This window comes from Pecten maximus, chromosome 14 (genome assembly GCF_902652985.1).
Source record: "Pecten maximus chromosome 14, xPecMax1.1, whole genome shotgun sequence".
Lineage (NCBI taxonomy): Eukaryota > Metazoa > Mollusca > Bivalvia > Pectinida > Pectinidae > Pecten > Pecten maximus.
Window position 1 is genome coordinate 30,306,832 of NC_047028.1, and position 16,697 is coordinate 30,323,528.

At 35.5% G+C, this 16,697-nt stretch overlaps 1 protein-coding gene across 1 annotated transcript; it reads right to left on the reverse strand.

The window, feature by feature from the left end:
- Nucleotides 1-257: 257 nt before the first annotated feature.
- Nucleotides 258-9,745, reverse strand: LOC117342445 (2-acylglycerol O-acyltransferase 2-like). Its single transcript, XM_033904604.1, has 5 exons — nucleotides 9,506-9,745; nucleotides 7,299-7,799; nucleotides 4,154-4,328; nucleotides 3,321-3,520; nucleotides 258-2,328 (listed from the first exon to the last, which is right to left on the reverse strand). The coding sequence occupies exons 2-5, from the start codon at nucleotides 7,789-7,791 to the stop codon at nucleotides 2,171-2,173; spliced, it is 1,026 nt and encodes a 341-aa protein (XP_033760495.1). The 5' UTR covers nucleotides 7,792-7,799; nucleotides 9,506-9,745; the 3' UTR covers nucleotides 258-2,170.
- Between the last annotated feature and the right edge of the window lie 6,952 nt (nucleotides 9,746-16,697).

Sequence of the window (16,697 nt, forward strand, 5' to 3'; positions counted from 1 at the left end):
TACAGTTAATTTTATTTTGTCTCATCGTCTTAAATGTACCACTATACAGTTTTTGACTCTACTCTCGTCTTTTTTTTTTATTTGGCAAAAAAGAGGTTTGTCCACTGGCTTCACCCCCGTGATGACTAAGGGAAGTAAGTCGGTCTGTCTCGGGTAGTGGGTAAGGGGAGGTAACTAAGTCTGCCTCAGGTAATTTACTAAGGGGAGGTAAGTCTGCCAGGCTTAGTTATATTACAAACATATAACAGAGAACTTCATTCTTCTTTAGTGAAAATATTTATTTAGAAAGTAACAATTGATGCATAAGGCAAAGACATTTATAAATGCATCTAGGGTTTAAATTATAAGTAAAAGGATTTCATAACATTTCTTAAAACATGTTGAGCAATTTTGTGGCAAGTGGAATTGAAACTTGGAGACATGAATGAAATGGAAACAAATCATTAATCATTTTTACAACATTATCAGAAAATTTAACAAAAATAAGATATAGAATCTATATCTTGAAAATAACAATCCAATCAGCTGAAACTAACAAGGGTCGGAGTGCGACTGCAATAGGTCACTTGCGGCTTCATCTTAGGCGACTTAAAAAGTGATTTACCTTACAACTCGGCTTTAACATACAATAAAGCAAGGAATGTGTCATAAATCATACAACAAATCAACATTACTATACATAAGTAACAATTATATAATAATTCAAGAAGCACCTTTTTATCTGAAGCACCAAAAACACCAGATGTCTATCTAGAATAAGAAAAAGATGTAACCAACAACATTTTATCAACAGACGATTTGCAGTAGCCGATATTTCATGAGTTTTAATTTAACAGTTCTATAGGATCAACAATAATATACTAATGTATATATATGAAGAAGTATAAAATACAAATTTGCTGTATTACAATCTAAACAAGTAGTAACAATATATAGACATTCATATTAATTTTATACAAAAATACAATAAATTTCATTTTATGATCATGGTGTATGCAAGGAATTTCTTTAAACAAAATTAAAGCTTCTATCCCATTCTGTAGTTATTCACTATTGCTAATGAATATGAGATATTTAAAGTAAATATTCACCTCAATATTGTGAAATACCATTTTCATCTTGACTATTTAACATGATATTCATCTTGACTGTTGACATCATATTCATCTTGACTGTTGACATCATATTCATCTTGACTGTGAAACATTATATTCATCTTGACTGTTAAACATTATATTCATCTTGACTATTGACTATTAAACATCATATTCATCTTGACTGTTAAACATTATATTCATCTTGACTATTAAACATCATATTCATCCTCACTATCTGTGAAACATCATATTCATACTATCTGTGACACATCATAATCATAATGATTATCTGTTAAACATCATATTCATCTTGACTATTAAACATCATCTTGACTATTAAACACCATATTACCTTGACTATTAAAACACCATAATTATTCATCTTGAATAATAAACATCCTATTATCTTGACTGTTAAACATCATATTCATCCTCACTATCTGTGAAATATATTCATACTATCTGTCACACTTCAAAATCATGATTATTTGTGAAACATCATATTATTTTTCTTGACTGTTAAACATCATATTCATATTGACTGTTAAACATCATATTCATCTTGACTGTTAAACAATTTATTCATCTTGATTGTTAAACATTATATTCATCTTGGCTCTTAAACATATTCATCTTTGCTGTTAAATATCATATTCATCTGGGAAGCAATATATCCCTGTCTGTTGAATACTAGTACTTTTCTCAACAGCGGCAGACATCCAACATTATATTTCATTTAAAACAATTATTCCAACAAAACGTTTTTTGTCAGCTGGCAGCTTTCAAACTTCCTTGTGATGTCTTGGAAATAATTCATTTATATTGCGTAACTATATATAAAGTATCTAAGGAATGAAGTAAAACTTGTGTCCATCTACATAATATTATTTATGGCAAATATTGTTGGTAAACAAATTCATCCTTGTGGTGGTCTATCAGAGTTTGATAATTCCACTAAATTTTAAGAGCACCAAAAATGTTTTAAGTACTGTACCAATTTCAAAAGATATGCTAGTTGACAGTTCTACAAACTATTCCAAATGATCAAAACTTGTTTATGTAATGATGTTGTCTTAGTCGATGAAATGAAGCTCATTTGAAGGATCCACACCACACTTTTCCTTGTGACTGTCAAAGAGTTCCTTGAGAGCGGCCAGGTACTTAGCATGTAGTTGGTCGATCTGAGCATGATTGGGTCTGTCAATCCTTTCCACATCAATGGGAGCGCCAACTGTAAAGTGAGACATATGACTGTAAATTATCCAATAAATATCTAAATTTCAAGATTTCTTTGTTGTATTTTAGGAATTTACGATAGCACTGATGGCAGAGCAATCAAACTAGAGCAACTTCAGGTGAAGATCTGCGACGTAAAGTTCTATCTCAAACTGAGGCAGTTTGTTTCTCAGGAAGCTGATCAAGAGATCAGGTCAATAGTTCAGTCAGTGTACCAGCCATGTAACCTCAGGTGAAGGTCCGATGTATGTGGTTCTCAGGAAACTAGGAAATGGGCCAGTCTGTGCTGTCATGGTTTTGACCATGGACAAGACAATTTACCCAAATTGCTTTGGATGGCATGCAACAAGTCCCATGTATGTTGTTCAGTGAGGTAGTCACCAACTACTACCAAGAAACCCCACCTCAAAATGACTGGCTGTTCACAGGGTGATAAACCCAGGAAAAACAAAACAAACATGCAGCCACATCAGTTACATCATTGTTTTATGATAATCTGAGGAATCAGTTTTCCAGGTATCCTTATTCGCGGTCCACTTATCGCTTAGAAATGTGTCCATAAATTAATCACTATGATGTAACAGGTAACAGGTGACAGCCAGGTATGTAATCAAACTCAGTTGATCCAGTAACTATGGAATGTAGGAATAACACACCTGTATAAACTGTTTGCATTTAGAATTCATCACCAATAAAGTTAAAATTACACGCACACGAAATAAATCTGTTATATCATGGTATACCTATTTAGCATGTAAGAATATTCTTATGGGGTTAGTTTTAAAGTCAAATGTCCATGTACATGTATATCTATACATTTTTCTTTGATTTCTTTGCGTGAAATGGGATGAAGAAGTGATATAAAATAAAATACAAACATTATTGTGCAGTCAACCCTCCAATAATAATAATAAAAAAAATAAGTAAGAAACGGAACAAAAAGTCACCTGACTTTGTTCGGGGTGACTTAATTACACAATTACTTACTGACAGTATTGATGGGCTGACGATAGGGTATGAGACCATATGTGTAGTTGAACACACCACGCCCATGGAAGACAGGGGGAGAGAACCCTAGGTATTTAGTCATGACAGTCTGGAGCCGACGGAGGAAGGAGCCGGGAGGGTTCTCCAGCTGTTGGTACAGGTTCAGCTCGCCAAACGAAAATGTGGGCACCAGGGAGGTCCTACAAAAAATATCAGGAACTTGAAAACATTTATTCCTTTCACAATTCTAGTTTCAAAAACCTGTGACTCAAGTTCCACTCCAAGCTATATTTATCTCTGACCTATTGTTAATCTCATCGTTGGTTCATGTCCATGAAAATATTTTTGTAACATTCTGATCCAATTTCTACTCTATTCCAATTTTGCATTGACCCAATTTTTTCTCCTACCAAATTTCTATTCCAATCTTTAATCTGCTTTGACCTAATTTCCACTCTAACCCCATTTCTACGTCAACCCAGTTTTTATTTTTTCCAAATTTCTACTATAACACCAGTTTTACTCCCACCTAGGCTTTACTTTGACCCAATTTCCACTGTAACCCGATTCCTACTCTGATCCAGTTTTTATTTTGACCCAATTTTAACTCGAACACCATTTTACTCCCACCTAGGCTTTACTTTGACCCAATTTCCATACTTATACCACTTTTACTGTGACCTAGTTTCCATTCTGACCCTGTTTCTACTCTGACCCAGTTTTTACATTGACCAGTTTCCACTCTGACCCAGTATCCAGACTTACCCTGTCCTCAGACTTATCCAGTATCCAGACTTACCCTGTCCTCAGACTTATCCAGTATCCAGACTTACCCTGTCTCCAGCGCCATCTTGATAAATCCCTTGCGTTTGTTAAGTTTGAGGTTGAATCTCCCTGGGAATGCTTCCAAAGCTTCCAGCGCTCCGCCAACAACCAGAACCAATGCATTTCCAGTCCCATTCTCTCTCAGAAGGAAATTCATACTGCTTTTGGTAACTGCGACAGTACCTATATATATCAAAGCATCAATAAAAAGGATTTTTACATGCTTAATTATATTGAAAAAAACCCCCAAAAAACATGGATTTCCACCATTATCTATTGAGAAATATTATAACACATTCTCGCACACAAGTGAATTCATACTGCAAGGTACTTTTGCTTACTGCTAGTAACTGTTCACCAAAAATTCGAGAGGGAAAATATTGTCTGTTAAATTCGTTTAAAAAAAAATCTAGCTGAGAGAACTCATACTATGTATTATATTTTGCATATATGTTCACATACAATATATAATATATCCTTACAGAGTAGAATAAAAGAACTAAGTATCACGAGAAAGTGTATATTCTAATGTATATTACATGTACATGTATTACCAGGTAAAAATAACAATACTATGGGTAGATTCATGGCTAGTCACTGACTTACCATGATTTACCCAGACTGACAACAGATCACTGACTTACCATGATTTACCCAGACTGACAACAGATCACAGCTAGTCACTGACTTACCATGATTTACCCAGACTGACAACAGATCACAACTAGTCACTGACTTACCATGATTTACCCAGACTGACAACAGATCACAACTAGTCACTGACTTACCACGATTTACCCAGACTGACAACAGATCACTGACTTACCATGATTTACCCAGACTGACAACAGATCACAGCTAGTCACTGACTTACCATGATTTACCCAGACTGACAACAGATCACAACTAGTCACTGACTTACCATGATTTACCCAGACTGACAACAAATCACAACTAGTCACTGACTTACCGTGATTTACCCAGACTGACAACAGATCACAACTAGTCACTGACTTACCATGATTTACCCAGACTGACAACAGATCACGGCTAGTCACTGAATTACCATGATTTACCCAGACTGACAACAGATCACTGACTTACCATGATTTACCCAGACTGACAACAGATCACGACTAGTCACTGACTTACCATGATTTACCCAGACTGACAACAGATCACTGACTTACCATGATTTACCCAGACTGACAACAGATCACTGACTTACCATGATTTACCCAGACTGACAACAGATCACGACTAGTCACTGACTTACCATGATTTACCCAGACTGACAACAGATCACAGCTAGTCACTGACTTACCATGATTTACCCAGACTGACAACAGATCACGGCTAGTCACTGACTTACCATGATTTACCCAGACTGACAACAGATCACAACTAGTCACTGACTTACCATGATTTACCCAGACTGACAACAGATCACGGCTAGTCACTGACTTACCATGATTTACCCAGACTGACAACAGATCACGGCTAGTCACTGACTTACCATGATTTACCCAGACTGACAACAGATCACGGCTAGTCACTGACTTACCATGATTTACCCAGACTGACAACAGATCACGGCTAGTCACTGACTTACCATGATTTACCCAGACTGACAACAGATCACTGACTTACTATGATTTACCCAGACTGACAACAGATCACAGACTTACCATGATTTACCCAGACTGACAACAGATCACAGCTAGTCACTGACTTACCATGATTTACCCAGACTGACAACAGATCACAACTAGTCACTGACTTACCATGATTTACCCAGACTGACAACAGATCACAACTAGTCACTGACTTACCATGATTTACCCAGACTGACAACAGATCACAACTAGTCACTGACTTACCATGATTTACCCAGACTGACAACAGATCACAACTAGTCACTGACTTACCGTGATTTACCCAGACTGACAACAGATCACAACTAGTCACTGACTTACCATGATTTACCCAGACTGACAACAGATCACGGCTAGTCACTGAATTACCATGATTTACCCAGACTGACAACAGATCACTGACTTACCATGATTTACCCAGACTGACAACAGATCACGACTAGTCACTGACTTACCATGATTTACCCAGACTGACAACAGATCACTGACTTACCATGATTTACCCAGACTGACAACAGATCACTGACTTACCATGATTTACCCAGACTGACAACAGATCACAGCTAGTCACTGACTTACCATGATTTACCCAGACTGACAACAGATCAGGGCTAGTCACTGACTTACCATGATTTACCCAGACTGACAACAGATCACAGCTAGTCACTGACTTACCATGATTTACCCAGACTGACAACAGATCACTGACTTACCATGATTTACCCAGACTGACAACAGATCACAACTAGTCACTGACTTACCATGATTTACCCAGACTGACAACAGATCACTGACTTACCATGATTTACCCAGACTGACAACAGATCACAGCTAGTCACTGACTTACCATGATTTACCCAGACTGACAACAGATCACTGACTTACCATGATTTACCCAGACTGACAACAGATCACGGCTAGTCACTGACTTACCGTGATTTACCCAGACTGACAACAGATCACTGACTTACCATGATTTACCCAGACTGACAACAGATCACGGCTAGTCACTGACTTACCGTGATTTACCCAGACTGACAACAGATCACGGCTAGTCACTGACTTACCATGATTTACCCAGACTGACAACAGATCAATGCTAGTCACTGACTTACCATGATTTACCCAGACTGACAACAGATCACGGCTAGTCACTGACTTACCATGATTTACCCAGACTGACAACAGATCACGGCTAGTCACTGACTTACCATGATTTACCCAGACTGACAACAGATCATGGCTAGTCACTGACTTACCATGATTTACCCAGACTGACAACAGATCACGACTAGTCACTGACTTACCATGATTTACCCAGACTGACAACAGATCACGGCTAGTCACTGACTTACCATGATTTACCCAGACTGACAACAGATCACAACTAGTCACTGACTTACCATGATATACCCAGACTGACAACAAATCACAACTAGTCACTGACTTACCATGATTTACCCACACTGACAACAGAACACGGCTAGTACCGACTTACCTGACAACATCAAGTAATCTCTGTACAATGGAAACATGAAATGACCTCCCAGGACTAACAGGTACGAGGTTATTCCAGGAAATAGCCTACTCCAGCCGGAACCTTCCGAAGCGAAATGGACGAAAGCACTAGTGCTCATTATACCGTGTGGATGAAATCCTAGAATGTAGTTTTTCTCTGGGTTTAATTCAGCTGTTTTTACTAATTTGGCTGGAAAATAGTCTTTTAGATAATCCCAGATTTTCCATCTTCTCACCCTATCTGACCTTCGACCTCCACGTTCGGCGATATCTCTATCGTAATACATCCATGCCAAGTATAATAACATGAGGTAGTAGTATTGAGTGAAAAAAAGAACGTATATACTGAAGAAAAGACAGGTAAATCCAAGAAACAGGAAGCAAAGTGTGTACTGGGTTACAGCTAATGTCTGCAGGCGGCGACTATACGGCACCCTCAGGGGAGCAAACTCTATACCAAAAATCTTCACCATGGCTGAATCTGTAAGTAGCAAAATAAAGGCTTTAAGGTATGCTGCAACAGCAAATACATTCTGTATCATGATAAAGGTTTTAGTGCATATTAACCAGCTTTTGGGTGGCAATCATATCTTTCTCCAAAATGATTTGGTATAAGTTATAACAAACTCAGGAAAAGCAGGAATAACAAATTTTTAAGATGGCGGTCATGGCAGCCATATTGAATTTGGCACAATTACACACAAATTATTCATAATGAAAGTCCCAACATGACATATATTTTATTGTCTGTTAAGTACAATGGAATTAGTATGAAGCATTTTTTTTTTTCAATGACAGAAGTGGCAGACATTTTCAGGGGGGATAACTCTTACTTTCTCATTTGCAAAACCTATGAAAATCACTATGAAAATGGTACTTGTTTGAAATTTTTTTAGTAAGCACTGTTTATAGTACCATATGCTCATTCTACATTTAATGTGAATTCATCATACATGTCATAAAATTCATAACGGAAATATATATTTGTACATTTTTGAGTTTGTTTAGCACAAATACAGCCTGTAAACAAGTAAATACAAAATACACAGGTAAATATGTTAATATACAGACTGCACACAGGTAGGTACCGTACTCAGGTAAGCGTATTATACAGGTACAATGTAACTTGCAGGTATACCTGTTAGGAAAGAAAGGTATAGTACATGCAACACAGACTGGTAAAGCACATAATACATGTAAGTATAAGTATATACCTGTATACTGTACACACAGGTAAGTATATACCTTTATATACAGGTAGCTTGCAGATGTACCTTTTAGGAAAGAAAGGCATTGTACTGTTAGTACACAATACACGGACTGAAATAGCATATCACACACAGGTAAGTAAATACCTGTATACAGTACACACAGGTAAGTATATACCTGTATATACAGGTAGCTTGCAGATGTACCTTTTAGGAAAGAAAGGCATTGTACTGTTAGTACACAATACACGGACTGAAAAAGCATATCACACACAGGTAAATAAATACCTGTATACAGTACACACAGGTAAGTATATATATATATATATGTATACTATACACACAGGTAAGCGTAATATACAGGTACCTTGCAGGTATACCTGTTAGGAAAGAAAGGTATAGTATACACTACACAGACTGATATAGCATATGTAAGTATATATATACCTTTATACAGGTAGGTATATAACAGTCCACAAAGGTAGGTATATAACAATATATCAGTATATTGATAGGTAAAGTACACACAGGTATGTCACAATACACAGTTGACTTCTGTTATGTAACTTACTGATACAGGAGCTGTCAGATTTCACACCTGTTACTCGTAAGTCATAACCAGGTCAAGCGTTTCTCCGTTAAAAGTACACAGGTCATATATCAAAATATGGATATCCTTATTAAGTTCTAAGAATCTTGTCTACATTGAATAAAAATAAAGTAACTTAATAAAAGTCAATAATTGAAATCAATTGCAATGTGTCGCCAAATATTCATGCTGCAAAATGACATTTAAGTTATTTCCATCCACATTTTCACTTGAACATGTCTAAATTTATATGATAAAAAAAGTTTAGCAATAAATATTTATATATATATATATATATATATATATAACAGGTTATTCTCGTTAATTTTATCATAATGCCATATAGGGCCTACCTGTCCACGAGATGAAATGGTAGTAGAAATTGCTTACCTGTTGCTACCAATCCGACAATATTTTGTATGTCGCGTGCAACCTGTGCTTCCTTCGAGACAAAATGCTGCAATTACTTACTGAACTTACTTTTCCCAGTTAGTTTAAATTCTATAGTATATACTCAAAACAATTTAACGGCCAAACACGTAAATATGCTATGGGTGACCAGAAGATGAACCTGGCCTACTCTAGTCGAGACTTTACCCAGTTAAAGTCCGAGGTACTTATCATAGGAAGATCACCCCACGAATGTCGGCAGAGGTGTTCCGAGGGACTCATGGCGGTCGTGTGTGCATTAAGGATGCATGTACATTAAAAGTAACAAAAACTATATATAATTTGATATAACTTCTCAGTTATTGATTTTTTAATCATTTTTTTTTTTTTTTTTTACATATATCAGTTTTCAGCAAACTGATAACTTTTTTAGTAAGCCTAACAATTTAAATGTAACATTCACGATTACAATAAGATATATAAGTTTTATATGAATTGCAACAGATTTAATTATTTCAGTCGAAACCACGTGACCTAAGCCAAATTTCACCAGCATTCCTTAACTTTATGAAATACCTTTATTTAATTTTTCGTCATTATGCATTATTTGATTATGAAAGGAGAGTTCTTTTTAACTAAGATTTTCCCTTGTAATATTTTAAGTTTTTCTATGGACAGTTTTAAGCTGAGGACCAGACAAGTAGTCTGTTTAATTAAGGTTTCAATATGGATTTCTTCCAATCTAATTAAAATTATACTTGTAATTTCCGTTCCTCTACGATACACTGCAATACAAGTTTTTTTAATTAGATTGGATTTCTTCCGAATCGTTCTTGTTCGCACCAAATCGTTAAAATATATCATTCCATGATGCTAACACTAGAAATAAATAGCTTTAATTTTTTGCAATATATCAAAAGTGTTTTATAGAATCTCTGTCACGGAGGACTCATTTACAAATAACTTGGTATTTCAGGTAGTTTTCTTAGTCTTAACTATATTAACGATATTTCGTTATCATATTCATCACCTAATATTTTCAATTAGTGGAGTAAACAAAGATCTAGGAACTCTGGAGAATATGGCCTAAAAATAAAAAGTTGGCCGATATCATTGACTATCACCCCACCAACCCCACCCAAAGGGGGAGATGGGATGAGACAAGAACATTATTTTAAAAAGTAGCAAAATAAATAGTAGCCCTATGGATTTTTTTTTCTGTTGTTCAGTAGAATTAACAAAGACAAAATATATTTAACGTACATGAGACCTTAACTGGAGTATGTGAGGTGTGTGACGTGCAGTTGTGGTACTCAACAGTATGACAATCTCATCAATCCAGTTATATTTTTCAGGACTTCCAAAATATACACAAAAATAAAACATGAATTATAATGAATTGGTTGGGATCTCATTAGTACTTAAAGCTTATAAAGCTAATATGTAAAATCGTATATGTATATAATTAAAGTAAGGATTGGCATCATGCTTGTATTATCAATGAAACATATTGTATACTATATCATTTTATTATGCATTTATGATAAATGTATATGAATATTATCTATACTTAATAAATATGTCAGCGTTCATATAGATTTTATCCTGGGGCTTATATCGAGGATTTGTATGAAGAATTTCTTTTAAAAAAAATCCTGAAAATTTTGTGGTCAACGTAATGAATGTTAAAATATCAGTGCATAAACACTGTGATTATCATTTAATATGAATTTTATTAAATGTAATGCATTGTGCTATTTTTTTTAATGATATACCATGTAATGTGTTCTTCTCTATAAAGATATATATATTCTTGATTGATATAATGATATGATTGTCCATCACTATCTGTACTATTGTATTATTGTATATGTATATGTCTACTCTCCAATGTGTCTTGTAACACAAGGAAATCAAATAATCTGAATCTGAATCTGAACACAGACGATTATCTGTATAACTATACAGCTCCAATTTAGTTAAGTGATATCGTATCAGAAAGTGTTGGGGATGCTTCCCGTAATAATCTAAGCAGTTTCCATAATCTGTGACGTCCCAAATTTCAGTCAGAAACATCACTATGTAGAACTCGTCTACTTGTAGTTAATTAAAAAGAAACAAAGAAAACGAAATCACAACATACTCCATTGCCGCTTGAGGAGCCCGGCTAGTTACTTTAACTGTGACATTTTTATCTGTCTCTGGACATCTCCAATGAAATGACAGAAAAAACTGTAACAAGCAACAGGCATTCAACCATAGGGTGCACTTCGACCAGTCTACGAAAAAAAAAATCCCCGATGATGGAATACGGCTGATATTATCAGTAGTGTTCACCCAAGAAAGGATTTGCAATTGAAGATGGTAGTGTAAAGTGTTAGAAACGGAAAGGCCGATTGGGGCTTATTAGGACCTTTGGTCACGGCGCTACAGATTCGCACATGTGTTTAAAAATGAAAACTTATTCTTAATTGAAAAGCCCAACCTCGTTATAATACAGAAAGACGATTTTCCCATCTGTGTGTGTTTTTTTGTTTCTGTTTTGTTTTACACAGATTTATATATTGCTACAACCGTTTTTTAAATGTTTAAAACAAATAATTAAAACGGTTTAGACTATACTAAACAAATTGCATTGAAATATTATTTTTTTGCAAAAGTTTAAAGTAAAGTGCTGTATTTAGGAGGTTACTTGAGTTGCCTGCTACGGCAGACTCAAGTTCAAGTTTTTTTTTATTAACTTTGAGTCTTCCGACTCATCAGTATCATAAACATACATTATTATACACATTTGTATAACATTGACAATATCAACGAATAATGTATACGTATAAGAGACAATATACTCGGACAGCATAACTAAGTTAATGAATTTCTATTGGCATTTGCCGCTTTAATATATTTTGCCAAATTGCTAATTCTTTTGTGTTTTTTTCCCCGTTAAATATCTGTATCAATTTAAACATGCTTGGCTTTTTGAATAGTAACTTTTAATAAAATTCAGTTCACCCCTCCCCACACCCTTCCTTAGTGCAACTACTAATCTCTCCCCAAGCAGCCAGTAACGATGTACTAATCCCGGCAATTATCGCCGCTGGACACTTTTACCGCCCAGTAGCCCGAGTTTCCTCTGGCCCTGGCACCAAATGTCTGGTGCATAGTAGGGGGCCTTACACCAGACATGCTGTCAGGGCCAGAGGAAACTCCCCTACACCAGACATGCTGTCAGGGCCAGAGGAAACTCCCCTACACCAGACATGCTGTCAGGTCCAGAGGAAACTCCCCTACACCAGACTTGGTGGCAGGACCAGAGGAAACTTGCCCTACACCAGACGTGGTGTCAGGGCCAGAGGAAACTCGGGCTAACCGCCCAGGTAAATGGTGACAAAATGACCTTTATTAACTGGAATTTTCACGTAAGTTAAAACAGGGTCATATGATAAATATATAGATGTTCCTGGTTAAAGCTAGACAAGACAGGACGACATCTTTAAAATAACCGATACCATATTAAAATAATCACATTTATAAAACTCGCACGTACTCTTCAGCGAAATCTATGTTACATGTACAATTGTATGTACGTCTGTGATTAACACATTATTTAAAAGGCACCTCGTACACATCCTTCCGGGACCGCGGGAGAGAGAGAGAGAGAGAGAGAGGGGGGGGGGGGGGGGGGGGGGGGGGGGGGGGGAGTGGTTATGTATCCAGATCCAGACACTTTATCACTAGCCCTCCACCTCTGGGTCGCGTGTTCTAAACCCACGTGGGGCAGTTGCCTGGTACTGGTCGAAGGCAGGTGGTTTTTCTCGGGGAACTCAGGCCTTCCTCCACCTCCAAAACCTGACACGCCTTAAATGACACTAGCTGTTCAAAACAAACCCTTCACCGACACCATCTCTCTTTTTGTATGATTACGTATGTTAGATAATTCCCATTTATATAAATATCAGGTTTCCAACAAGGTCATTCTACTATTCATCACCTTATAGCATTTTATCATAGAATATCTGACAAAATTGAAATAAACTACATGTCCAGTTTTTTGGTGATGTTTGTTTCCAAGGCCTTCGACAGAGAATTACATAAGAAAAGTGAATACATGTATGTAAAGTGTTCTTTTTTAAGAACGTTGTATACGACGCAGCGGTATTTAAGTTGCGGGTATTTCTGGCTAGGCGATAATTGGTGCCGTAGATTGTTAGTTCGAGGCCCGGTCAGGGCACGAGTCATAAAGTTGTCTTCCTTCGTCATTTGTGTTACTATGTTATATATATAATCATCAACACAATGTATCATATGCACTATGTGTTGTTGATCCCAAGGTAAAGATTTGAATTTCGTGTCGTATACAGTTGCATTGTGATGAATATATACTGTATATCCACTGAAAAGATAATTTATCGCAAATAACGTAAATTTGCTTGAGTTTTGTATTCATATATTTCGAAGAGAAAGACTATGGTAAGTGGCGAAAACTTGCGTCTATTTCTTTTGAAAATATTAAAAAAAGAAAAGATTGGGGACGACATGGCCAACATCAGCTACCATATAGTTAGCATAAATATTTAGAAATAGCCAAAGAATACATCCCTTCAAAATTAACAATTCGACCTAATGGAGGACCAACCGCGTTTTGACTCGGAATTGAGACGTGAATCTAGGCAAGGGTCAGACTACTTCAAAAAATTAATCCAAGTCTCATATTTTGAACAACTTTAAAAAAAACAACGAAACCAAGTCAATATTCTTAAATAAGGTAAAATTCATGCGGACATTTATAGACTTTTAGATTATTATAGTGAGACGAATCACCTGGAGACTTTTGGAAACTTGTTCGCAGATCAATAAAATAATATGATACATCAAATTCTATTCCACAATTGAGGAACACGACTGAAAATATATAAAAAAAAATGGACGACGACATTAAGACAAATATACTAAAGGACTACTTTCTAAATCAACTATTTGCGATACTGATACTGTTCTATCTATAATTGAATCAAGAACAGAGTGAGACCGTGGAATTTCTCACTTACCTTTCGATATAAATGGCATCGATCACTGGTTTGGTAAAGCTGTAGGCAATGATACAATAAGTCATATCATGCTTAACACACTACTAATTCAGCTAACTACGAGTGAACATTGAGAACAATACTGAGCACAGGATGTGACGAACTTTAGAAAGCAGAACGATTTGTGTGTTAGAAAAGCAATCTATTTAATTTAACCTACGTCGACAGAACCAGACAAACCACATACATGTTCTTCATCATACAAAATCTCCATATTCTGTTTTCGTTGGTATTCCTTATCTGCTCTGCCCCTTTTTATCTTTATTCCCGTCTTAGATAAAATAAAATTTAAGTTAAAATAATCTGTTGCGTTGCGTGACGAATTTTGTATATATATTCCCTTGTTACGGAAAGGACGTAAGTAAGTTGTACAAATTTTGTCCAACCATTTGCTTTTATCTGCAATAAAATTACAAACAAACACTGCTAATTCAGATGTTTATCCTTTGTCTTTAATCAAGGTAAACGAGTAAATGTGATCTATACAAACATATGGTTAATAAAGTAACACTGCAATTCTACCTCACCAAATCATTACCAAGTCAATTGAGAAAAATGATAACAAAATTGAGACTTTCAGCACAAAATCTAGCTATAGAATCAGGAAGGTATAGGAATATTCCCAGGTGTCATAGGTATTGCATTAACTGTAATTCTTTAGAAGCTAAGGATGAATTTCATTTCTTACTCGTAAAAAATCTTCAACTCTTAGAGGAAAATATATAAAGAAATATTTTTGGAAAAAACCTTCAGTCTTCAAAGTAATAGAATTACTGAACACAAATAGTCATAAAGAATTGAATTTGCTAGTAAGATTTATCAAAGAAGCTTTTAGTTGCAGAATTGTGTAAATATACTCGGTTTGTGTAGGTGTTGAGTTTTGATGTAACACGTTATTGCATAATAGTGTACTAATAATTGTTGAACCTCCCAGTGTCCGTCTGTCGTGTTTACCAAATGGTATTATCTTATACTATTTTTCCATGTCTCTCTGACTGACTGTTATAAAAATTCTCCTAGAATCCTTATTCTGTAACAGTGTATTATAATTAGTATCAATTCTGTGATTGGGCGCAGCCCTGGTAAGATTAAGTGGAATACAATGTATTTTTTGCATATATATATACATGTATATTAATTTATGTACTGCATGATGGGTCATAGACCTAAAGTCAATAAAAAATGAATTGAAATGAATCCTTTGTCTTTAATCTTTCGCACTTCTTTGGAAGCTGGGTCTTTTCCTACACAAAAGAAACATGCTCTGGTAGGCCTAATTATTTCAGACCTATTGCACTACATTGTACTATTGGTGAAATGTTTGAACGGGTAGCTAAATATTGTATTTGCATGCATGGATTATTCGTTACACAATTATCTTATATATAAATACCAGGTAGGTTTCAGTAACATTGATTCGAACTGTACACACATGTGACTGGAACCACCATATAGAAAATATCAGTAAAATTGAAGCAAAACAATTAGTTGTCCTTTGTAAATTAGAAAAAATCACTGGAAGAACATTTCACAGAATATATAGATTTTTTTTTTATTCTTCTGATTTATAATATTGTTGTGAACTTTGGGACGGTATATATTTTTGGAGAAATACAACTCTTTCTAACAAGCATTAAATACCTTAATATTTATTTTATAATAAGGAAAATATTATAAAAATATTAAATGAGAACGCCAAATTTAAAATATAAACCTATTCCTATATATGTAGCTTTGAAATATGTACATGTACCTGTAAAATCTACATTTTAAAAACAAAAGGAACACTTTAGAGTGCTACTGATTGAAGCTTTCGGTAACTTTTATAGTCTGTTTAGTATTTATATTTTATCTTAATTATTTTTTCATATTATTAATCAATACTCTTGTCGACATGGCGTCAATGTGTATTTGAAAAGCCTGTGGCGGATCCGTACCGTGTCGCTGGGGACAACCGCTTTAAATGTCGAAAGTTTGGGTCAAAACCCTCAATACAAAATTCCTGGATGGATCCACTCCCGAAAAACAAAGATTGTGGAATTTTGACAAAAAGCCTGAAATGAATTGAATGATTATTAGAAACTCGCCTTCTCTAGGTTCCTTAAAAC

Coding starts and splice junctions, on each gene's coding strand:
- LOC117342445 (XM_033904604.1), bottom strand. CDS start 7,791: ATGGTGAAGATTTTTGGTATAGAGTTTGCTCCCCTGAGGGTGCCGTAT. Junction 4,329..7,298: donor AGATTACTTGATGTTGTCAG/GTAAGTCGGTAC, acceptor TGATATATATAG/GTACTGTCGCAGTTACCAAA. Junction 3,521..4,153: donor AAGATGGCGCTGGAGACAGG/GTAAGTCTGGAT, acceptor TATTTTTTGTAG/GACCTCCCTGGTGCCCACAT.